This window comes from Cervus canadensis, chromosome 33 (assembly GCF_019320065.1).
Source record: "Cervus canadensis isolate Bull #8, Minnesota chromosome 33, ASM1932006v1, whole genome shotgun sequence".
In the NCBI taxonomy this organism is placed as follows: Eukaryota; Metazoa; Chordata; class Mammalia; order Artiodactyla; family Cervidae; genus Cervus; species Cervus canadensis.
Genome location: NC_057418.1, coordinates 15,998,987 through 16,023,643, shown reverse-complemented (window position 1 = coordinate 16,023,643; position 24,657 = coordinate 15,998,987). Strand labels below are relative to the sequence as shown.

The window sequence follows — 24,657 nt, the reverse complement described above, 5'->3', positions numbered from 1 at the left end:
GTTACATATATCATATTGATAGACTCCTCTATTGCTTAGTGCTTATTTGCTCTGCTCGGTCATGTCTGACTCTTAGTGACCCCATGGACTGTAGCCTGTCAGGCTTCTGTGTCCATGAAATTTTCCAGGCAAGAATATTGGAGTGGGTTGCCATCTCCTCCTCCAGGGGATCTTCCCCATCCAGGGACTGCACCCGCGCCTCTCACGTCTCCTGCATTGGCAGGTGGATTCTTTACCATTGGTACCACCTGGGAAGCTATATAAGAACTTCTTTTATATATACACTCATATAGTTATTATATAATCATGGTATAGTCATTGACTTCTGTAAGTTTAACATTGATATAATATTTTTATCTAATATACTATTTGTATTCCAGATTTGGCAGTTGACACCTTAACATTCTTTAGAGACTCTTCCCCACTCCCCTGCAATATCAGATCCATTCTAAGGTCAGATGTTGCATTTGATTGTCAAGTATCTTTAGCTTCTTTTATTCTAGAACATTCCCACAGCCTTCATCTCTCGTGACATTAAAAAAAATAATAACAGCCCTTCTGCCCCCTACTTCCTTTTTAGTTTTTAATATTGGTGTTTCCTCATGATTAGATACAGGTTATGCGTTCTAGGTGATAAGATGTTCTTCTCAGAGTGTCACATCTGGAGGTCCCCAAAGGCCATCTGTCCCTCACTGGTGATGTTAATTTTAGCCACTGGGTGAAAGTGTTATCTGATTTCTTTGCTATATAATTACTCCTCCCCCCAACACACTCCCTTGCAAGGAATATGCAGTCTGGGGAGAGGAACTATTACATTTTTTAAAAGAAAATGTATTTGACATTGATGGAAAGAAAATTAATAATATATATTTCAAAGCAACTGTTAAAATTATTTGATTGTGTTCTTCCTCTTTTAGTATGTCTGCCAAAATTTATAAAATTCTTCACAAAATTCTTTTCCTAATAATATTTAAATAGGGATGTCTTAAAAATCAAAAGGCAACCTCAGAAATAAGTTCTTTCCTAATCTTTTCCTCAGCAGAACAAATAGTTCTGTCAATTTAATTCTATATCTGATAAGACCAGACTCTTGGAAAAATAGGTCTAAGATGTTACTGGCTTCACAGATGGCCTACAATGGTCCAAGAGGATCTAGGTAGGTAGCTGTTTGGTCATAAAATGTGAGTTCTCTTGGGTTTCCATAGAGATATCTAGACTTAAAATGTTTTAAGCATTGCTACTTTCAAAATGACTATCAGTAAAAATAGCAAAAGCCAAGGCTCTTTTTGAAAAAAAAAAAAAAAAAATTAAACATTTTTTAAAGTAGTGAGTTTCCTGTTTAAAAATCCGTGTTGAAGCCAAAGCTTGTCCTTCCCAGTCGTTCTGCCTCAACTGGTCTTGAACAGCCCTGGGGAGACAAGGCATCGGGAATTGCTCTCCCTGCCTTTTGGCAAGGAAATGAGACTACACTGACCTCATCTATGAAGAAAACTGCCAACTATTTTCTTCCTCCGAAAATCGTTAATTGTGTGGTGAGGAAAGGGGTGGTGGGTGACGCTGTTATTTTTGTGGTAAGACTGGCGTATGTTCCGGTGAAAGTTTGACATCTTTAGGATCTTTGTTTTTTCAAGTCGAGTTAATAAAAGCAGGCTCATGGGATTATTTCTCACCTTATTTTTAAGTGATCTTTGGGCTCCATACCACGTATCCATGGCTACTACTGAGACCTCGTGATGTGGTTGAGGAAGCATGAACTTGGGAGTCTGGAGCAGGAGCCGGAAAACTCAGCCTGCTGTCTGTTTGGGTACCACTCACAAGTCAGAAACGGTTTTAAGTTTTTAAATGGTTGAAATAAAATCAAAAGGAGATTTTAGTGACCCATCAACATATGAAATTCAAATGTCAGTGACCGTGAATTCGGTTTTGTTGGGACAGAGTCACACCCATTTGTTTCTGTATTGTCTGGGGCTGCCTCTGTGCGATAGTGGCAGAGTCGACGAGCTGTGATGGAGACCTGTGGCTCCCACGTCTAAAATATTGTTTCTGGCCCTTTAAGAAAATGTATCCTACCCCCCCTGGTCTAGAGAATATAAAATGTTGAGATTGGATTTCTAAGGTGCTTATTCAAGTTCTGTGACTTTGGAACTGAATCACATGGTTCCTTGCACAGCTGTGGTGAATTGCTTCAGTACTGTGATTCATTCTTTAAGTCGGTTTATAAATATGAAAGAGAGATCCAAGACACTAAAGTATAAAATATTTATCTGGGCTTAGAATATTTTGTTTCCTTACATACACTTTAAGAGAGTGTCAAGGAGAAAAGATACTTTATCGTTTTATTTGGGTTTAGAATAAAAAATACATTTTATTCATCATTGTCTTATTAAAAATGTTAGCAAATATTTGTCACGTTTAAGAACTGTGACTATAATTTCAGAAATCTCTTGGACCCTTTTAAAAAGCAAGATTTAAACAAAACCTATCTCCATACCATTCCCATCACTGCGCTTTCCCTAATTTTCTTGGGGAACAAGCTTGATAGCCCTTTGCTGCTAGAATTTCATATATAGTTTGAGGAAAAGACAAAGTACAAATATTTATTAGGTATTGTGTGCGCATGTTTTGTTTTTACCTGGCTTTGAGTTCAGGACAAAGTCTTATGCATAATAGATGTGTGTATGTGCTCAGTTGCTCATTTGTCTCAGACTCTTTGTGACCCCATGGACTAAAGCCCATCAGGATCCTCTGTCCATGGGATTCTCCCAGCAAGAATACTGGAGTGGGTTGCCATTTCCTCCTCTAGCGGATCTTCCTGACCCAGGGATTGACCCCGCGTCTCCTGTTTTGCAGGCAAATCCTTTAACACTGCGCCCCTTGAGACTCCCAATAGACAGAGACGATGTCAATTCTAAATTGCACAGTGAAGAAGTATTTGAGGGACTTCATGGAGAAGGAGGGACTGTACCCTGAAAGGCAAGTAGGATTTGAGAATGCAGGGGAGAGGGCGAAGGGCAGCATGTGCAGTATCAGAGTAAGGAAGAGACGGTGGTGTGACGACCCAGGCAAGGGCTGTTTGGACCAAGTTACAAAGGCCCCTACTTGTGAGAAGGACTTGTTTTTCATTCTGTCTCTGATGCGAGTGATTCCGTGCTCCTTCCTTGAGTACGTGTGGTTGGGGGAGGTTCTGACCCTCCTGTCCCTGAGGTAAAGCCACTGGACTCTCACATCACGAGGCAAGATCTGAACTGTGGGGATGCAATGTGTCAGAAACAGCTGCTGACGTTTACCTCAAGTATGTGCCAGGCTCTTTTCACATGTTACCTCAGTAAACCTCACATCAACCCTAAGCATTGGTACGGTGATCATCTGCATTTACACCCAGGAAACCAAGGCATGGGGAGGTTCAGACACAGAGCTCTGAGTATTTGTATTGGTCAGAATAGGCTAGTTTATGCCACGGGAACAGCCCTCACATTTCAGTGGCTTAATGCAAATATTTAACTCTCTCCTGCTTTTCTTCAGGTCAGGCCAAGGCCTTGGGCCACCATCTAGGACATGGTCAGTCGTGGTGGCAGGGAGATGAGAGGCTGGCAAGCAGTGAAGCAGGGCTTCCCCCTTGACTGTGCGTGCGCACGGCCTGGGGAGCTCGTTAAGGGCTCACGGTGAATCTGCACTCCTAGCAAGCTTCCGGGTGATCCTCTGCTGCTGGACCGTGGGCCACTCTTGAGTGAGGAGGGCTTACTGGCTTTTGCCCAGAAGAGTCTCATCTCTTCTCACATAGGAGTTAAAGTCACACAGACACGCCCAACTTCAGGGTGGCAGTAAATGTAATCCATCTATCTCAGGAGGAGAAGAATGGTAATATTTGTGAACAGCCCTCATGAAGAATGGGAAGACGTGAAGCTAGGATTTGAATTCATGCAGGCTGTCTCCAGAGTGCATACTTTTTCTTTTCTTTTTTAAAAAAGGCTTCTGTTTTCATGTTTACTTTCCCTGATTTTATCTTACATTTTTTAACCATTTAAAAAAATTGAAGAGTAGTAAATTTACAAGGTTGTGTTAGTTTCAGGTGTATAGCAAAGCAATTCAGATGTATCTATATCTTTATTCTTTCCAGATTCTTTATCATTATAGGTTATTACCAGGTATTGAATATAGTTCCCTTTACTGTACAGGAGGTCCTCGTTGTTTACCTATTTTATATACAGTAGTACGTGCTCTTGGTCATCACTCTGTATAATCACAGGTGTCGATCCATTCGCTATGGAGAAAGCGCAGAACGGTGGCGGGCGGCCAGGTGGGGCAGCCCTCAAGACCGATCAGTTGCCGTCTACTTGTGTGACAAGTGTCGGGTGTCCCAGGCAGCCTCGTGTCAAAGGCAGCGGTTCTCAAGGTGGTGTCGCAACTCTGTGAAATGTTTCAATCCATTTTTCTTTTCCTTAATAGTGTGCTGACATCTCTGAATTATTTTTGTTCAAAGCATACCTTAGAATGGATGCAAGCCTTTCTTGATGACACTGTCTCTCATCTAATATTCTGCTGTGCTTTCTTGTTTTGGAGAAGGGGTGGGGTTAAAGCCAGCATTCAGGGAATTGTACACGAGCCTGGGAATGCCCACGGGGGTGTGTTCACACACCATTCATCATGTGTGTTTGTGCAAAGTGCTCTGGAGTTGCCGGTCTGGAGGAGTCCTGGGCTTGGGGTCAGCACAACAAACTCAGTTCCCATCTGATTGTGGCTGAAAAGCAGCCTGTCTGAGCCTGCAACCTACCCCCATGCCTAGAAACTTTTGAGATGGTCCTTAAAAATTGGAAATTGTGGGAGTGAGTGGTGGATACCAGCCCACGTTACAGTCTTTATTATTTTTCTTGGTAATCTTCCCATCATTTTTTTAAAAAATTATTTAATTGGAGTGTAATTGCTTTACAATGGTGTGTTGGTTTCTGCCATACATCAACATGAATCAGCCATAGGGATACATATGTCCCCTCCCTCTTGAACCTCCTCCCTCTCACCTCCCACCCTCTAGGCTGTACCAGAGCACCAGTTTGAGCTGCCTGCATCACACAGCAAATTCCCACTGACTGTCTACTTTATGTATGGTGATGTATATGTTTCAGTGCTTTTCTCTCAGTGTCCCACTTGCTCCATCCCCTACTGTGTCCACAAGTCTGTCTCTATTGCTGCCTTGCAAATAGGTTAATCAGTACCATTTTTCTGGACTCCACATACATGCATTAATACATATTTGTTTTTCTAACTTACTTCACTTCACTCTGTGTAATAGGCTCTAGGCTCATCCACCTCATTATAACTCTCTTTGAATGGGGCAAAGAGACCTGGGTTCCTTACGGCACAGAACTGAGTGGACATCACCCCTCCTTTGACCTTCCAGAAAGATCACAGAAAGCCCAGCTCTCATTCCCACTGCAGCCCAGTTTGCAATCATCTCCCAGGCTGAAGCAGAGATGAACTCTTCAGAAACATTGGTTTCTGCAAGGCCCTGACCACCTTATGGAAAACCTGACCTGCAAATGACACTTGTTTCTTCCATCCTCTAATATTGCGTGTGCTGCCCTTCACCCGCTTCCCTGCTGTCCCAGATCCTACTTGCCTTTCAGAGTACAGCCAGTGTCCCTCCTTTTCCATGAAGTCTGCCTCAAATAAAATTTGAACCACCCCCCCCCCAACAAAGGAGATAGAGGTGCATATCAGTTTTATATAATAATTAGAGATGAGATTTCAGAATTAACCCATTACGCTAGTTGATTTCAATCAGCCATCTGAGAAAATGGGCCTTGACAGTCTTTCTTTTGGAAAATCAAAATTGCCATGTTGAAAAATGCTTTCACCTCTGCCCACTTTATCTGTCGTTAATCATGGGAAGAGCTGAAGGAAGCAGATTGCTTCTCCAGAGGCACCTTTTTCATGTAATGCATGTAGTTCAATTAAAATATGCAGATGAATGCAAAGTTAATAATTAAGGGAACGGAAGAAACAAAGTCTTGCTATTTTTATTAATTACTTAGGCTGAAACCTACAGTATGACTTTTTAAAATTAATGGAACAGAATTCTACTGCTCAATCATTCTAATCCTAGTCCTAAAATGTACTATCAATCATCTTTCTCAGCTGTTAGTGCCCTTTGGCAAAAGGCGTATCCCTCCATCAGCTGGAGCTTTCCAGATGGCTCAAGGGTAAAGAATTCACCTGCTGATGAAGGAGATGCAGGAGATAAGGTTTGATCCCTGGATCAAGAAGACCCCCTGGAGGAGGAAATGGCAGCCTACTCTAGTATCCTTGCCAAGAAAATCCCATGGACAGAGGAGCCTGGCAGGCTAAAGTCCATAGGGGCGCAAAGAGTTGGACAGGCCTGAGTGGCAGAGTGCACACACACTCCTTCAGTAAGGCTGACTTCCCAGGGAAGTCCTTTCAACTTTCAATCTAGTCTCAGCTGACATTGCTAGAAAGCCATTTCTTTCAATGACATTTCGATATTGGAGGCCTCAGTAAGTTAAGGATGTCAGCTTGATTTTTATATTGGCAATGTCCACCATTCTGATTCAACGGCTAAACCATTTCAGGAAAGATGGAACTTCTTCCTGACCTGAGAGGAATTCCATTTTCTTGGTGATGAGCTCTGTGGCCAGAATGGCCCAGGGAACCTTGCAGGCCTGCCACCTTCGCGGTGGGATTTCCTCCTCAGTTGAGCCTGAGACTCCACACAGAGGCTTTTTTTTTTTTTTCCCCAACCCTAAGCACATTTTATCAACTTCATAATCCTCAAGCATGACTGTACTCTTCCCTTCAAGGTCTTGCAGGCTCCGTGAACGCTTTTCCAACGACTCCAGCCCACAATCACCGTTTTGTTCAAACTCCTATTTAGTGTCACATAGTTTAATAGTCAATTGACCTCTAATTACAGTAATTAGATTGTAAGCTCCTCAAAAGTAAGGATTTAGCCCGATGCTAGGCCCAGAGGCGGTTTTGGTCAGTGCTGACTGACTGATGGATTTGCAGTTCTGGATGGTTTCCAGCCAGCAGGAAAAACGGGTGAATTAGCACAGCCGAGAGCGCCCTGTCGGCTGGCTGAGCGCACCCTCCATCTTTTTGTGCTTTGCCAGAGGCCACTGGTCACTGCCAGGCAGCCCAGAGAGCATCACCTAGAGCCCTGGTGATTTCTTCCAGATCCTTTCTTCTCATTTAGAAACCTACATTTTGAGCTGGGGCTTGCCATTTCCCATTCCCTGTTCTGAGAAGTCAGGAAGAAGCAGCGGGAGAGAGGGGCAGAGAGGTAAACATTTTAGATCTGTTTTGCTAGAACCTTACTTTCCTGTGCAGGCATCACAAATAAAATGAGGACACGTTGCACATTTCAGAGTGAGGAAAATGCTGTGCAGAGATTGATTTATACAATTTTTTTTTTTTTTGCAAGATTAGTCCAGAAGTTGGATTAATATTTTAATCATATTCTCTTGAGAGGAAAAGGCAGCTGGTGAAATTGTTGGAGGTGACATGCCAATCTACATAGAAACCAAGTGTGGTTTGGAGACCACCATGGAAATAATAACTTCAGTCATTAAGTGGAGAATGAAAGGAAGAAAGAAACCAGATAAGTTTTCCAGGATCAAAAAGTTATTTTTATTATAAACTAACCTTAAGGAGACCATAGGCTTTATTATTATTTTAACATTTAAATTCAAATACTGATGGCTTTATCTTTTCACTGCTGATTACTCTTGGCAGAGTAAGCCATGAGGGCTATAGAAAATCTTTCATCTTTTTCTTTTTAAGTTACCATTTTAATTGTGTATATAAGCTCAGTTGTGCAGGCAAAGCCTGGCAGGGAGCACAGAGCGTCACAATTTGTGTCTTGATATAGAATTTCTCTCCTCCTGTGAACTTGGCTTCCCAAGGCCTGAATTCTAACAGTTGGTACAACTGCACTGGCATCCTGAAATCTGAAGGAAGAGGCCTTTCTCTCTGTCTTTTTGTTTGTCTGTTTGTTTTCTCACAGACTTGGGTAACACAAAATTTTTACAATTGTCTGTAGCTGGCATTAGAACTAAGTGTCTGGAATGTAACGTGTTGGGCTCTGGGAAATGCAGTCTTTTGCTTGGGAACTGCTCTCAGTTGGAAATTGATGTTTAGATTAATACTGGGAATTTGTTTGTTCTTTTGAAATTTGTGAAATTAAGGCTGGTACTGTGGTACTGTGATGTTCGGGTGTGTTTTGTTGACCCTTAGATATTTCAGAAAAGAAGAAAATGAGAGCCTTAGGGTTGAAATGATCAAACTTTGAAGGTGTTAAGGCTCTCCTCCAATTACCCTGGCAGATGGCCCAGGGGGCAGCTGCTAACAAAGGATCGCAGATTCCACCCAAAGGCCTGAATACCATCTCTGCTGCCTGGAACTGAGTCAGTAAAAGGAAATAGGGTTGGGCAGAATTTTGGACTGAGATTTCTCTGTAGCAGCAACAGATTGAACTGATAATAGGAGAAAGTTTGTATTGTTAACTTTTACAAGGTGGCAGTCAATTTCGGGAATTTTACAGTGCTGGCGTATTGTTTGGGCCGTATTTTCATCTGGTGCTTATTATTATTGTCCACCCTGCTTGGTTAGATAGCATAGCTGAGCAGGACCCAAGAGGAGAGAGAATTGAGGCTAACTGTGGCATTGGGGCTAATGCAGTTAATGCCCTGATTGTTTCAGCAGCTTTTGGGGCCACAATAGAGAGGCATTCATAAAATCCCCGAAGAAATAACGTGGCCTACTCTTTGACTCCTGGAGGACACAGAAGAAGAGAATTTAGGAGCCGACATGGAGGAAGTAGCTCCATGAAGGAGAAGGTAAGCCTTTTTTCGGTTTCCGTCCTGATCTCTACTTTCCTGTGGAGGTCAGTAACTCTCAGAGTAGACTGTGGCTCCCACGGTTAATTTCACTGGATTAGTAAAAGAAATAGCAAAAACAAAAAAAAAAAAAAGGGAAGAATGTTGATGTCTAAAAGAAGGCGAGTCACTTGTCTATTCATGTTACTGATTGGTTAGGTGAAGGGCATTTGATTTGTCTTTGCACTAATGGACATAGTTATAGGGCAAAGTTAGAAGTCACTTTGGACTTTTTCTCAAAACTCTGAAGGGAGCTAGGTGAGATGGAATGGGACCCGCTGAGAAGCATCAGTGGCTTCAGCCACACTCATGGAAGAGGAGAAGATACAAGTTCTGGAGGTGTGCTCAGTTGTGTTAGACTCTTTGTGACCCAAGGACTGTAGCCCGCCTTCTGTCCCCAGAATTCTTCAGGCAAGAATACTAGAGTGGGTGCTGTGTCCTACTCCAGGGGATCTTCCTGACCCAGGGAGATTGAACCCAAGTTGCTTGCATCTCCTGCATTGGCAGGCATATTCTTTGTCACGAGCGCCACCTGAGAAGCCAATGTTTACACAGAGTTCAATACTATTATTTTGTATCCAGGCCTATTAGGCTCACCTGACTCAGATAGTAGTATTCTCTGCGATCCAGCCTAGTTAGAAATGGAGCTGACAGAACACAGACTCATCTGTTAGAATAACTAGTAATTGCTGATATTTATTGTCTTTATCATGTGCCGGGCACGGCTGTGAGAGGCTTTGCAGCTATTTTGTGATTCTTGCAGCAACCTTGAAGGTTATTGTTCTTTTTCCCACTTAAGGAGTGAGTGAATTTAATGTGCTCAAGATCACAGAGCTAGCAAGGGGCAGAACCAGAATTTAAACTCGAGAGCTCCATTTCCTCACCATCACATTGAACTATTTCAAGATTACCCGAATAGGAAAAGAACCAAAAGGATGAGGATTGTTCATCCTTGCCCAGCCCTCTGCTGGAACAAAAATCTCATAACTCGAGTTTATTCATGAGCCTAGACTTTGGCTTCTGTCAGTAGGTTGTGAATATGAATGTCTTTCCCTACTCTGTGTGTGGGTTTTTTTTTTTGTTTGTTTTGTTTTATGTTTTTTAAAAATTTAACAAAGTAAATCTTGTAGAAGGAAAAGAACTGTTTTACTTATAAGAAGAGATTTCAGGATACTTACAAGCTTAAAAAATAAAACTGCCTGGTTCTTTGGAAGAAACAACTGGAAGTAAAAACTGGAAGTAAAATTGCATGATTTTATAAAAAAACTTTTCAATGAGACAGGTTGTGTTCAGGGGGGCTTCCCTGGTAGCTCAGCTGGTAAAGAATCCGCCTGCAATGCAGGAAACCCCGGTTCCATTCCTGGGTCAGGAAGGTCCCCTGGAGAAGGGATAGGCTACCCACTACAGTATTCTTGGACTTCCCTGGTAAAGCTAGTAAAGAATCCGCCTTCAATGTGGGAGACCTGGGTTTAATCCCTGGGTTGGGAAGATCCCCTGCAGAAGGAAATGGCTACCCACTCCAGTATTCTGGCCTGGAGGATACTTACAAGCTTAAAAAATAAAATTGCCTCGCTCTTTGAAAACTGGAAATAAAATTGCATGATTTTATAAAAAAACTTTTCAACGCAATAGGTTGTGTTCAGGATCCACAGATGAACTGCCCATACCTTTGCATATTCTGTAACTGTTTCTCCAAAGTAACAATACACATTATTATTTTTATTGTTAGAATCATCATTAGGTTCTGTACTAAGTGATTTACATGTATGTTCTCACATTGACATGTATGTGATAGGTACCACCATTATGTGTCAGTTGTCTATTGTCACAGCAATGTTATGTAACAAAACCCCACAAAACCTCAGTGGCATATGTAAATAGTTATTTATTGCTTATACTTGCAGGGTGGCAGGGTGACTGGTTAAATCGATCTGCCAACCTTGACTGGACTGGCTCATGACCTGTACCATTTGATTCAGTGAAGACAGATCTAGCCTGACGTTGGCTGGGATAAGCGGGGGCAATTCAGTTCCTCCATTCGCATCCCTTCTTCAGAAGTCTTGGACTGGGCGTGTACTGTTGTTAACTGCAGAGTGCCAGCTCTGAAAAGGCCTAATTGCATAAGTCCCTTTCAATCTTCTTGCAACATGTCTGTTAATATCTCATTGGTCAAAACAAGTCACATAGCGTAAGGATGTGGAATAATGCCCTCCATCCCTTTAAAGAGCATTGGAAAACAGCATGGCAAAGTGTACAGACACAGGAAATGCTGAACAACTGGGCCCATTTTTGCAGTCTATTACATATTCTCTTTTTACAAATGGAGAACCTGACAGATAGTAAGTGTCTTGCTTAGGGTCACATAGACATATTAAGTGACAGAGCTTGAATTTAAACCTAGGTTTGTCTTTTCACAAAGCTGGAGCTCTTAATGATGTCAGTTCAGTTCAGTCACTTAGTCGTGTCCAGCTCTCTGACCCCATGGACAGCAGCATGCCAGGCTTCCCTGTCCATCACTAACTCCCAGAGCTTGCTCAAACTCATGTCCATCAAGTTGGTGATGCCATCCAATCATTTCATCTGTTGTACCCTTCTCCTCCTGCCTTCAATCTTTCCCAGCATCAGGGTCTTTTCCAATTAGTCAGTTCTTCTCATCAGGGGGCCAAAGTATTGGAGTTTCAGCTTTAGCATCAGTCCTTCCAATGAACATTCGGGACTGATTTCTTTTAGGATGGACTGGTTTGATCTCCTTACAGTCCAAGAGACTCTCAAGAGTCTTCTCCAACACCACAGTTCAAAATGATGTATTATACTATACTTAATGATGTATTATACTATAAATGCAAGATTTAGAATCTATCCCTGCCTCCAACTCCTTTACAGATCTTTTAACTCCATTATTACACATCTTAATCAATGAAGACAAAATGCAGCTGTTGATAATATATCATGAGAATGCTGTGAGGAGTAATAAATGTTAGCAGATTCAATGAAAAAGTACTGGGTATTATGATCAAAGAAATATGCAGACTTTTAAATCACTGCCTGACCTCATTTTACATTTTGTAGTCTTTCAGATCTCTCTCACCAGCCACAGTTGAGAAACACAGTGAGTATAAACTTTCTTAATATTCTCACTCCGACCTCTGTCAAATCATCCTACCAATGCCTCATTCTGCCTATATTAGCAGTAATTATACATGGAAATTATACCCTATACAAATTTATTTTTCAAAGTAATTTGATCGTAATACCTTTAAGATGGTCCAGAAAGTTGTATGTTTTAACAGTTGATGAATGTGGACTGTTAACTGATAGAAAATTTAGTTTTTCCATCAACTGCCCTTTTAACAGACATCTCCTAGCCTAGTTTTGCTTTGTAACTTGCGGCTACTGCTGTTATTCTTTTTATTAAGTCAATTTTACGGCAAATGTTTTGAAGAAAGTTGAAAATTTTTATCTACTCCTGTTGACCCTAAAAGCAAACCAGCAGAAGGGCACATTCAGGTGCACTGCTTGCTAACAATGCATTCCTGAAAGAGAAATTTCATGGCATGCCCTTTGGCTCTTGGTCTTCTGGTCCTATCCTGGACCACTGACAATATAACAGAGACAACTTTCGGCTGCTCAGAAAAGAATTTTTTTTTTTTTTTTTAACAAAGTTCTGAGGACCACTGAGGATCTGTCAGGGTCTTTGTGAGTGCCCTGTGGATCAGAAAGATTTTGAGGATCACCATGGAAATAAAGAATTAGGAGGAGAGACTAGAAAGAAAAGGGAAGTTTTGAAGAGAGGTGATCCCCTCTAAAGATGAGGGGATGCTGGTTCTGGAGTGAGGGGAATAAGCAAAGCTGATGGGTTGCAATCAATATACAGATGATTGGGGGAGACTGAGAAGTTCAATTCAGATTCTTTGTGAACATAAAGACTTGAGGAACTTGTGTATGGGCTGTATCTCCTCCTTTTAGAACTTACAATATATATGACACTCCCCTGCTCTCCCACAAGACCATAGACTTAGTGAAGGCAGGAACTGTATATGTCCTGAGTGGTGTAATCACGGGATAGCCCAATGCATCGCAATGAGCTTACACTCCACAAATATTTGTTAGTCAGATGTCCCAGAGTCAGCTAGTACTTCTGTTGTTTTCCTCTAGCAAAACATCAAAAACTGCCTTTATCTTGTGTAACAGAAGAATAACCCATGAGTTGGATGTAATATGGGAATTAAAGAAAACATAATACCAGTCTTTAATTGTGTCCTGAAGGAAATGTCTCTCACTGTGGAAGAGAGAGAAGGAAGGAACATATTGTAAATCCAGAGACCTGTGTTCTCCTGGTAGCTCTGGTCTTGATCTTGGTCACATGACACATCGGCAGCTTTACCATTTATAAAATAGAAATAACAAATGATGTGTTATACTTGGAAACATTTCAGAACTGAAAGTACCAAATCGATACGAGGTACTATCATTGGGTAACACACAGTTTAAACTGGAAAGAAGAACTCCAGATGCAGAAGCCGTGTCTTTTGTCTTTTTCATCTTGCACACAACTGCAGGGCCTAACGTGGTTCATGGTCGATAATTGGCACTTGGGCTGTGTTTATGGAATTAACGAATGATCCTAAACTGCAACAAAGAATCATAAAGATGATTTCAGATAGTTATTTCTTTGTTCATAGATAGAGATTTTTCACATATGAGTAGTATCATGCAGTTGAATTATTAAAAACTTATGTAAGACATATAGAGTTGTAAGGTGGAGTTTCTGCCCTCAGGAAACTTCCTATCTCATTGGTACACAAGATTTAATTAGTTACTCTTTACTCAAATTAAACAGTAATAAAAGACAATGGGAGGGACTTCTGGTGGTCCGGTGGTTAAGAATCTGCCTTGCGGTACAGGGGACGGGGATTCCATTCCTGGTTGGGGAACTGAGATCTCATATGCTGTAGAGCAACTACAGCTCAGGTTCTGGAGCCCGCCTGCCGCAACTAGAGTCCACGTGCTACAGTGAAAACTCTTGCGTGATGCAGCGAAGATCACAAGTGCTGCAACTAAGACCCATCACAGCCAAATAAATAAGTATTTTTTAAAAAAGGCAGTGGGAGAATCCTAGTTAAGTGTGTTTGGATGTAGGGAGCAACATTTACTCTGGTCAAGTGAAGAGAAAAAAAGAGCCTGGCTCACAGAAATGAAGAAAATGTGTAAGAACCACACTCAGGAAGACCACATCCTGTACCTCCCAGGATGTAAGGGGTGGGGTTAGGACACAGGTTCAGCAGGATCCTGCAGTCAGGATGGTTTACTTCTATCCACTTTCTCCTTTGGTCACTCCATTCAGGATTCCTATTCCTGGGAGAGAGAATCCAGTTGGCATGATTAGGGAAAGACACTCACTCCCTGGCCAAGAAAGAGCTGCTGGGCAAGACTGCATGAAGTATGCACTGGGTAGTCCCCCAAACCATCATCTGGGGGCACCTCCGAGATGGAGTGGATCCTGATGGCAGTATTGCAAGAGTTCAGAGAAGGGGGATTCTGGCGAGACTTCGCAGATGAAGAGGGGTTCAAGTGGGACTTTTAAGGATAGGTAGGAATGACAGAAATGAAGAGGAGGGAAGGTTTCAGGTGGGGCTGCCATAGGGTAAAGGTTTAGAGTTAGGACTGAGCCTGTGTGTTCACCAAAGTCAGACATGGCAAGGACAGAGAAGACACATGTTACTAAAAAGTTCTTGGCTTTGTCTCAGTAGAAAAGTGAGGATAGATGCCAGGTGTAAAGTATAAATCAATGATTTGTGCAGGGAAACATAAGTGTAGCCCTTCTGGGAAAGCATAAGGGAAGACTTTTTTTCTTTTAAGTTCTCTTGAGGTCCATTTTTAAAGTCTTTATTGAATTTGTTACAATATTGCTTCTGTTTTATGTTTTGATTTTTTTGGCCCCCGAGGTATGTGGGATCTTAACTCCCCAACCAGGGATCAAACCCTCGACCCCTCCATTGGAAGGTGATGTCTTAACCAATGGACTGCCAGGGAAGTCCCAAAGACTATGGATTTTTGACAGAAAATCAGAAAAATAAATGATACGTTGGAAAGAGCTTTTGGGTATGAGATTAAGAATCCAAATCAAGGGGCGAGTCCTGGAGAAGGAAATTTACTGAGCAGAGGCTGGAGGATAGGAAAGGGCTGGATAAGAATGGAAGTAACAGCACAACGATTTAGATGACACTTGCTCTAAACAGACCAGATCTTAGCACCGTAAGGTAGACGTCACTGCTGAGTGAAGGGAGCAGTGTTGGATGAGGAGTCAAAGACAAAGATGCTTTGGAATATCCAATATGGTCAGAGTTCTCAGGAATCAACAAGAAGTCAGGGAAAGATTACAGACAGTTAAGCCTCAGTTAGGGTTTTTAAAGTGTCTCCACCTGCCAAAGCAGGAGACCCAGGTTCGATCCCTGGGTCAGGAAGATCCGCTGGAGTAGGAAATGGAATATTCCATGGACAGGGGAGCCTGGTGGGCTACAGTCCATGGGGTGGCAAAGTCAGACATGACTGAACACACACACACACAAGCCTTAGTTAGGGTTAGCATGAATTTGAGTTGTGTTTCCAAATGACTGGATGGAAATTCTTTGGGGTTAATATTCAAAAGTCAGGGTTTCCAAAACTTTGGGGTTGATTTTAAAGATAAGAAACTTCATTCAGGAATGTTACCTTTGTTCTTAACCTTAAAGGGTTGTTGGAAATATTTGTAAGATAGCAGATTGACATATTTTGTTTGTGGTGGTTTCCCTTGTTTATATAGGGAATAGTTGCCACAGAAGTCTCTTGGTCTTCTATCCTTTTCATAAAATAAATGTATCACTAGCAACACCAGACATTTTCATGTTTGACTTAGCACTGAAACAGCACCAAATAGAATCTGTTTAGCCATTTTCAACCTTCTTCTGTGCTTGCCCACTATTTATGCTGGAGTTATCTCAAAAAAAATGGATTAAAGGAGACAGCATGAACCTACAAGCAATCTTGAACCTCAAATATTTGATCTATGTCATCACATTTAAGTAGTTCAGAATCTGCTTAGAAAAGACAAACCGGGGGTCTGGCTTCTCTTCACCTCTTTGAAAGAGCCAACATTTAGGACTTATTAGTGAGCTAGGTTCTCCCCATGCCCAAGTCACCCTGTGGTGGCCTTTTCCCCGTCTGCTTAAGGCAATGTGCCAATAATTGCTTTGTGTCATACATTTAGTTTTACAGAATTAAAAGTAAACCAAAAGCTATTTGCTCCAAAAGAGGCCTAAGAATCATGTTTTGATTAAAAAAAAAAAACCCACCACTTTTTATTTATCTATTTTGTCAGTTAAAAAATGTATCTGTGTGTGCTAAGTCACTTCATTGTGTCCGACTCTTTGCCGCCCTACTCTTTGTGACCCTAAGGACTGGAGCCCATCAGGCTCCTTTTTCCATGGGATTCTCCAGACAAGAATACTGGAGTGGGTTGCCATGCCCTCCTCCAAGGAATCTTCCCAACCCAAGAATTGAACCCGTGTCTCCTCCATTGGCAGATGGATTCTTTACCACTAGTGCCACCTGGGAAGCCCCCCCAAAATGTATCTACTTGGTCTTAAAGGGGCCCTTTTAGTATACTCAGTGTAATTCTTCACAAGGAATAACCTACTCATTAATATGGTTAACGCTGGGACTTCTCTGGTGGTCCAGTGGTTGAGAATCAGGGGACACAGGTTCAACCCCTCATTGGGAAACTAAAGTCCCACATGCCGAGGGCCTGCTGAGCCTGCCCCCCCTACAATGAAAGATCTTGCATGGCACAGCGAAGACCTGATGCAGCCAAGTAAATAAATAACTAAAAATATATGGCTAATCCTAACAACCATAGTCGCAACTACTGGGACTCCTATTGATTGAGTTTGTACTAAAATTGTTTACAAATACAGTCTATTGAATATCAATAATCATAATGTAGATTGGTATACAGATAATTGCAGCTATGAAATCAGAAGAGATTGTTTCCTAGCAGGAAAGCTATGACAAACCTAGTGTGTTGAAAAACAGAGACATTACTCTGCCGACAAAGGTCCATATAGTCAAGGCTATGGTCTTCCCAGTGGTCACGTACAGTTGTGAGAGATGGACCATAAAGAAGGTCCATCTTTGGCACCTTTGATGCCAAACAATTGATCCCTTTGAACTGTGGTGCTGGAGAAGACTCCTGAAAGTCCTTTGGACAGCAAGGAGATCAAACCAGTCAATCTTAAGGGAAATCAACCCTGAATACTCATTGGAAGGACTGATGCTGAAGCTGAAGCTCCAATATTTTGGTAATCTGATGCGAACAACTGATTCTTTGGAAAAGTCCCTGATGCTGGGAAAGATTGAGGGCAGAAGGAGAAGAGGGCATTAGAGGATGAGATGGCTGGATGTCATTACCAATGCAATCGACATGAACTTGGGCAAACTTCGGGACATGGTGAGAGACAGGGAAGTCTAGCGTAATGCAGTCCATAGCGTCACAAAGAGTCTGACATGACTTAGTGACTGTACAACAACCACAACACAGATCATCATATGAAGTTGGTATTTTTATGATGACTCATTAATGTAAATGTCTAATGAGGAAACTGAGGCTTAGGAAGATCAGGTAACTAGGCTAGCATCACACAGTAACTAACAAGGCCAGACTTGAGCACACATCTGGATGGTTCCGAAGCCTACCCTTTCACTATGCATCATAGTTTCTTTACTTAACAAATGTCCCCCTGTGTGACATTATGCTTGGTTCTTGACCAGAAACCTGTGCCCTTACTTGTTTGGCTTTAATATATTTTTAATTAAAAAACTTCAAACTTTTCCTTTTAAGTTAATTTTAGACTTATAAAAAGTTGTACAAATGGTATAAAAATTCCTGCATATCCAGATTTCTCAAAAGTTAATCTTGCCTAATACAGTACAATGATCAAAATCAGGAAATTAACATTGATACCATTCTGTTATATAATCTACAGACCTTATTCAAATTTCACCAGCTTTCCCACAACTGTCTAGGATCTAAACCAGGATGACATGTTGTATTTAGTTGTCACATTTCCTTGGTTTCCTTCAAGGCCAACCCTGCACTCACACGACCCTGGGAGTGAGTGTCTATGGATTTTGTACTCTAGTTGCATTGCTCGCTTCATCCCAATCCCTTGAATCTAGAATAGTTCTTCATCTTTCTTTGTTTTTCATACCCTTAACCCTTTAAAAAGTCACTGGACAGTTATTTCTGTTTCAACATTCTTTGGCATTGCCTTTCTTTGGGATTGGAATGCAGACTGACCTTTTCCAAGCCTGTGACCACTGCTGAGATCAAATTGCCAACATCTGTTGGATCATCAAAAAAGCAAGAGAGTTCCAGAAAAACATCTACTTCTGCTTTATTGACTACACCAAAGCCTTTGACTGTGTGGATGACAACAAACTGTGGAAAATTCTTTAAGAGGTGGGAATACCAGACCACCTTATCTGCCTCCTGAGAAATATGTACGCAGGTCAAGAAGCAACTGGATATGGAAAAACAGACTGGTTCCAAATTGGGAAAGGAGTACATTAAGGCTGTATATTGTCACCCTGCTTATTTAACTTATATGCAGAGTATATCATGAGAAGTGCTGGGCTGGATGAAGCACAAGCTGGAATCAAGATTGCCGGGAGAAATATCAATAACCTCAGATATGCAGATAACACCACCCTTATGGCAGGAAGAGAAGAGGAACTAAAGAGCCTCTTGAAAGTGAAAGAGGAGAGTGAAAAATGTGGCTTAAAACTCAACATGCGAAAAACAAAGATCATGGCCTCTGGTCTCATCACTTCATGGTAAATAGATGGGGAAACAATGAGAGACTTTATTTTTTTTGGCTCCACTGCAGGTGGTGACTGCAGCCATGAAATTAAAAGACACTTGCTCCTTGGAAGAAAAACTATGACCAACTTAGACAGCATATTAAAAAGCAGAGACATTACTTTGCTAACAAAGTCCTGTCTAGTCAAAGCTATGGTTTTTCCAGTGGTCATGAATGGATGTGAGTGTTGGATCATAAAGAAAGCTGAGTGCCGAAGAATTGATGCTTTTGAATTGTGGTGTTGGAGAAGACTCTTGAGAGTCCCTTGGACTGCAAGGAGACCCAACCAGTCCATCCTGAGGGAGATCAGTCCTGGGTGTTCATTGGAAGGACTGATGCTGAAGCTGAAACTCCAATCCTTTGGCCACCTGATGCGAAGAACTGACTCATTGGAAAAGACCCTGATGCTGGGAGGGATTGGAGGCAGGAGGAGAAGGGAACAACAGAGGATGAGATAGTTCGATGGCATCACTGACTCAATGGACATGAGTTTGAGCAAGCTCTGGGAGTTGGTGATGGACAGGGAAGCCTGGCCTGCTGCAGTCCATGGAGCTGTAAAGAGTTGGACATGACTGAGCTACTGAACTGAACTGAACTGAACTATTTCTGTAGGTTCCTTAGTTTGGGTTTGTCTGCTGTTTCTTCATGAATAAATTGGTATTGTGCACTAACTGCTATAGAAGTTATGTTTTATCCCTCTTGATGCATCCTACCAAGAGTCATGTTATGTTAATTTGTCACATTGCTTGTGATACTAACTTTGATCATTTGGTTAAGGTAGTATCTGCTAGATTTCTCCACTGTAAACTTACTGTTTTTCCTTTGCTATCAGTAAGTATTTTGCAGGGGAGCTACTTTAAGACTATATAAATGTCCTGTTTCTCACAGTACTTTTGCCACTAATTTTTATCTTTTATTGATCATTGTCTAAGTCAAAGATTATGATGGTGTTTGAAAGTGGTGACATCCTGTTTCCATCACTCTTCTTGTTGTTCAGTCAATAAGTTTTGTCCGACTCACTGCGACCTCTTGGACTGCAGCACACCAGGCTTCCCTGTCCTTCACTATCTCCCGGAGTTTGCTCAAACTCATGTCCATTAAGTCGGTGGTGATATCCAACAGTCTCACCCTCTGCTGCCCGCTTCTTCTCTTGCCTTCAGTCTTACCCAGCATCAGGATCTTTTCCAGTGTTAGCTCTTCACATCAGGTGGCCAAAGTATTGGAGCTTCAGCTTTGGTATCAGTCCTTCCAATGAATCTTCAGGATTGGTTTCCTTTAGGATTGAGTGGTTTGATTGCCTTCCATAATTATGTCTACATTTTAAACTGGAATTTTATTGTAAGGAAGAGCTTTCTCTGTTTTCTTTTTTTTCAATTATTTACTTATATTAGTATGGATTGATGGATTCTTATTATGTTCTGTGGTTTATAGTCTATTACTTTCATCATTTATTTTGTTTGTTCAAATTTGGCCCCCAAGTCCCCTTCATTTTGGCTTCTATATCCTTTTGATGTGTTCCCATCATTTGTTTGAAGTACTTAACTTCTGGACCCCAGGTTGTTTGTTCCAGGCCCCTCTTGTGCTTCTGCTGCCCAGCCATATGGCCTGAGCCATTATTCTAAGGACGCCTGGTTCCTTCAGTTGGAGATTGGTATTCAGAAACCAAGATCTGGGCAGTATGTGTACCTACTGCTGCTGGAGTATCATTGCTTCTAGTTGCCCTCAGTGGAGAGAGCTAGAAATATATGAGCATACACACACATCTGTATCTATTTGTATATTTGTCTTTCTACATATATATATAATAAAATATATATATAATAATATCATCACTTCATAGTGATACCTCCAATTACATTTGATCCCCACAAAGTTTATCCTAAACACTCTATTTATAACCCCTGTCTCTTATTTGCTCTATATTAGAATTCACAGAAAGTAATTTCCCACACCCCGTGAGTACATCTGTGCATGTACTCACAGGGGTGAGTTTTAGTTTTTTATCTTTAGTTGTAGTGAGCATAGTAAAAGCACTTTTTCAAAGTAATGATGTTGGTTGTTTTTTCTCCTTCACTTTTTGTGTGGCTATGTTTTTCATTTGTTATTACTCAGTTAGGTTTATTTCTTGGTTTGTTTTCTCTACCAGTTATCAATTTATTGCTCTTCAGCTTCAAAGTCTCCCTTCATTACTTACTCGACTGTGATGGAGATGGATCCATTAAGCATTTCTGCTTTGCGGTGAGTGCCGTGTTCTGAGTTGCCAGTCAAGGGCACCGGGGGGACACTGTAGAGAAAGGGGCTTCTCCTCCTGGCTTCAGGGTGCTGCTCCTTTGTCACCTTCCCACTCCCATCACACGGCCGCGAGGGGCGGGTGGGAGACTCCAGCGCTGCCCGTCCAGACCGCATGGTCCCCGTGAGCTCATCGCCCTGGCACTGGTCCAGTGCCCACCTCACTGTAGCCCTTCCAGCATGGACATCACACTGGGCCTCCTGCTGCTCTGCTGGTGAGAAGGCTTCCGATGACCCAACTCCTTCTGTGTGCCTGTCTGCTAGTCTTGGCCACTTGGACTCCAGAAGACAGCTTTTGGTTTGCTGGCTCTGGCTGCATTTTCCTTCTGCCAGTTTGGCTTGCCTGCACCCCAGAGGGTTATTTCCTGTTTGCCTGATGACTGTGGAGCAGCTCTGGTCCAAGCAATTCACTAATTTTTAGCATTCACTGACTGTCTCCATCTATCACACCTGCTCTGATAGGTTCTGAATCTCTTCTTTGGGAAGGAGCCCCTTCCAAGTGTATTCATTCCTTATACTCTCTCTCAGAGTATTTTTGTTGTTGTTAGAGTACTGTTTACACTTTTATGGGGTTACCCTGTGGCTCAGACAGTAAAGAATCTGCCTGCAATGTGGAAGACCTGAGTTTGATCCCTGAGTTGGGAAGCTCCCCTGAAGTAGGAAATAGCAACCCACTCCAGTATTCCTGTGGAAAATTCCATGGACAGAGGAGCCTGACAGGCTATAGTCCATGGGATTTCAAAGAGTCAGACATGACTGGGCGTGCACGCAAGCATACTCTCCCAGCTCACAGAAATCATTATCCCTCTTTTACAGTTGCGTAGTTCTCCATTGTCGGTACTACAGTTTGTTCAGCCGCTCTTTTCTGCATGGTTATTTCAATATGGCTGTTTAACATGCTTATTTTTTTAACAGCATGGTTGTTTTCAAATAATATTATAATAAATCATCTGCATAAATATATTTTTTTGTATTTTTGAAGATGTATCTTCAGAATCGGTTCCTAGAAGTGGGATTGCTCGGTTGAGAAGTACCTGAGTCTTTTAGCTAGTCAAGGCCAAGATCCCCTCTTACAGGTCTGTGCCACTTTGTGTTCCCACCAGCAGTGACTGAGAGCGCCTGTTTTCCTCTTACCTTGCCAACAGGATGTGTTGTGATGCTTTCACATTTTTGCTTATCTGATAACTGAGAGATGGTAGAGTTTTAACTTGCATTTCTTTAATGATAAGTTGTTTGAATATCTTTTCATATGTTTAAATGACATATGTTTTAAAATAAATTTTATGTTCCTACCTTCTTTCTGTTTTTCCTATTGACTTTAGTCATTTCTGCCTCTTAAAGAATTCTTTAAATATTGAGTGTGTTAGCCCCTTGTCTCTGGTACACGTTACAAATATTTTCCCCAGCATGTCAACAGCCTTTTGACTTTGCATGAGGTACTTTTGCCATACAAGTCGATCTATTATTTTCTTTCCTGGATAATGAGTCATGGTTAGAAAGACTTTCTCTGTACTAAAGTTACAGAAGAATGTACCCATGTTTTTTCTTATTCTTGTATAGTTTCAATGTCTATATTCAGATTCATGATTCATTTAGAGTTTATTCTTGTGTTTAGTGTAGATACAGATGATCTTTTTCCAGTTTCGCCTACCCAATTTCCCCTACCACTGCCCCAGCAATTTGAGATGGCCTTTGTCACACACCAAATTTCCATATGTACTTAAGTCTCTTCAGGGACTTTTTATTCTATTCTACTGATCTGTTTACCTAATCATATGCCAGTACCCAACTGTTTCAGAGATAAAGGCTTCATAGCAGATTTAGAGTGCAGTAAAGCCAATTTCCTTTACTGCTGGTTTTTAAAAATTGATCTCCTGACTCTTCTTGTGAATTGATTTTTCCATACTAACATTAATATCAACTTGTCCTTGACATTAATATGATTCAATTATGTGATGCTAAACAGAGGAAGCAGTTCAGGAACTCAGAGGTACGTCTGCAACAGCAGTGAATAATTCAGCCAGTGGGAATCAATGACAGAGAGTTTGGCCCTGGAAGAAGATTGAGGACTATCAGTAGCCTAGATGGAGTGAGAAAAGTCATAAAGGGAGGAGTCAGACCCCAGGTAAGATCCATATCCTGGAAGTCATGGTTGGCTAGAGCATCCAATCAGAAGTTCAGAAGCAGTGGCCAAGCCCAGAAGAAGTTGGGGAATTACAGCCTTACCCAACTGTGGTAAAGAGCCAGCAGACTCAATGTGGGGGCCTCGAATTCTGAGTTCACGGGTGAAGTGAATTTAAATGACCCATTGGGTAGGAAAATTCTCAATTCTCTATTCAAATGGCCAACAATGTGGCTTTAGAGTTTTGTTTAAACGTATTTATGCCTGACATATTTCTGGAGTAAGCTTTATTTCATTTTGTTCCTGGGAAATCTAAGTTCCTTCTTGCAGAGCTCGATAATTTGAAACTGAAAGTTTTTAAATGCGTCTTAAACAGCCACTTTCCCTCCCCTACCCACACATTTACCAAAATAAACAAGGCCACTGTCTGATTTGCATAGCAGTGAGAGCTGATGCAAATTCTCACATTTGGGGCTATTTCAGTTTCTGGAGATGGAAAGGGTTCCTTTCCTTAAATAATCTTGAGCATGGTATCCTTTCTAAAGCATGGTTACTGTAAAGCGAAAGCATTTGAGGAAATAAAGTGTTCATGGTAAAAGAAAAACTTTGGATGGTGTCAGGTTTGATTTTTGCAGTAAGAACACACCACATGGCCGAGTGGAAAGTTAGAATTTGGAGACTGCAGTTAGGCTGTGTCTGTGTCTTCCCTCTCACCTGCTCCTTGCCACAGCGGGCTACCCCAGTCCTGTCCCACACACACACACGTCACTTCTTCCCTCCCAGAAAAAATCAGGAACTGAAGCCCTTTTGCAGCCTCTTCTATGTTTTCTTTAAAGCATACAAATGCTACTTGCTGTGTTTCCCTTTTTCCTAAAGTAAATTCAAGAATTGTGTATTTTTAGCTTAATGCTTGTCAAGAGTCCAGCAGGTTGTAGGCTCATAAACAGGTGAACAGCAAGCCCTGATTTATCCCCCCTGGTGATGAGACTGTGCAGTGAGCTCAGCTTGTCACATCCTCACCCCTTTCTCACACGGCACCGTTTCATCCTGCCCTACTGCCTGGGGCAGCCCACTGTCCCCGGTTCTGTGTTCCCGTTTGTGAGTATCATTTTCACACGGGTGGATAATGGCAAATTAACTGTTAAAGTGAATTGGAGGAAAAGGGGAGGGAATTAATATCTATAGAGCCTCTATTTTGGCCAAGGCAAAGTGCTCCAAGTAGCTTGTTTCATCTAATTATTACAGTTCCCTGTGAAGTGGGCATTTCTAGCCTCATTTTTCACTGTCATTCATGAGCCAGATTTTCTCTCACCTCTGCCTGACCCAGAGCCCGTGCTGAGTTACAGTGCCTCCTTTTTTTTTTTCCAAACTTATATATTTATAATTTATGTGGCTCTGCCCGGTCTTGGTATCAGCATGTGGGCTCTCTTAGTTGTGGCATACAGGATCTAGTTCCCTGACC

General features: G+C 41.7%; 1 protein-coding gene and 1 long non-coding RNA gene across 4 annotated transcripts in view; both read left to right on the top strand.

The window, feature by feature from the left end:
* Window positions 1-2,954, top strand: part of ADAT2 (adenosine deaminase tRNA specific 2) — a 32,780-nt gene extending 29,826 nt beyond the window's left edge. Inside the window, exon 7 of one of the 2 annotated variants that reach the window (XM_043457289.1) lies at window positions 1,683-2,954. In XM_043457289.1, the coding sequence (XP_043313224.1) occupies window positions 1,683-1,753 (71 nt within the window). In that variant the 3' untranslated portion in view covers window positions 1,754-2,954. The remainder of the gene's footprint in view (window positions 1-1,682) is intronic. The other variant, XM_043457288.1, reaches the window with a different exon arrangement.
* Window positions 2,955-5,235: 2,281 nt separating this feature from the next.
* On the top strand, window positions 5,236-23,847 carry LOC122434119. Of its 2 annotated transcripts, XR_006267252.1 has the most exons (4): window positions 5,236-8,849; window positions 11,958-11,997; window positions 20,931-21,022; window positions 22,056-23,847. It is a non-coding gene; the product is annotated as an uncharacterized LOC122434119 (long non-coding RNA). The 2 variants fall into 2 exon arrangements; XR_006267251.1 differs by having other exon boundaries at window positions 20,931-23,847.
* The last annotated feature ends 810 nt before the right edge of the window (window positions 23,848-24,657 follow it).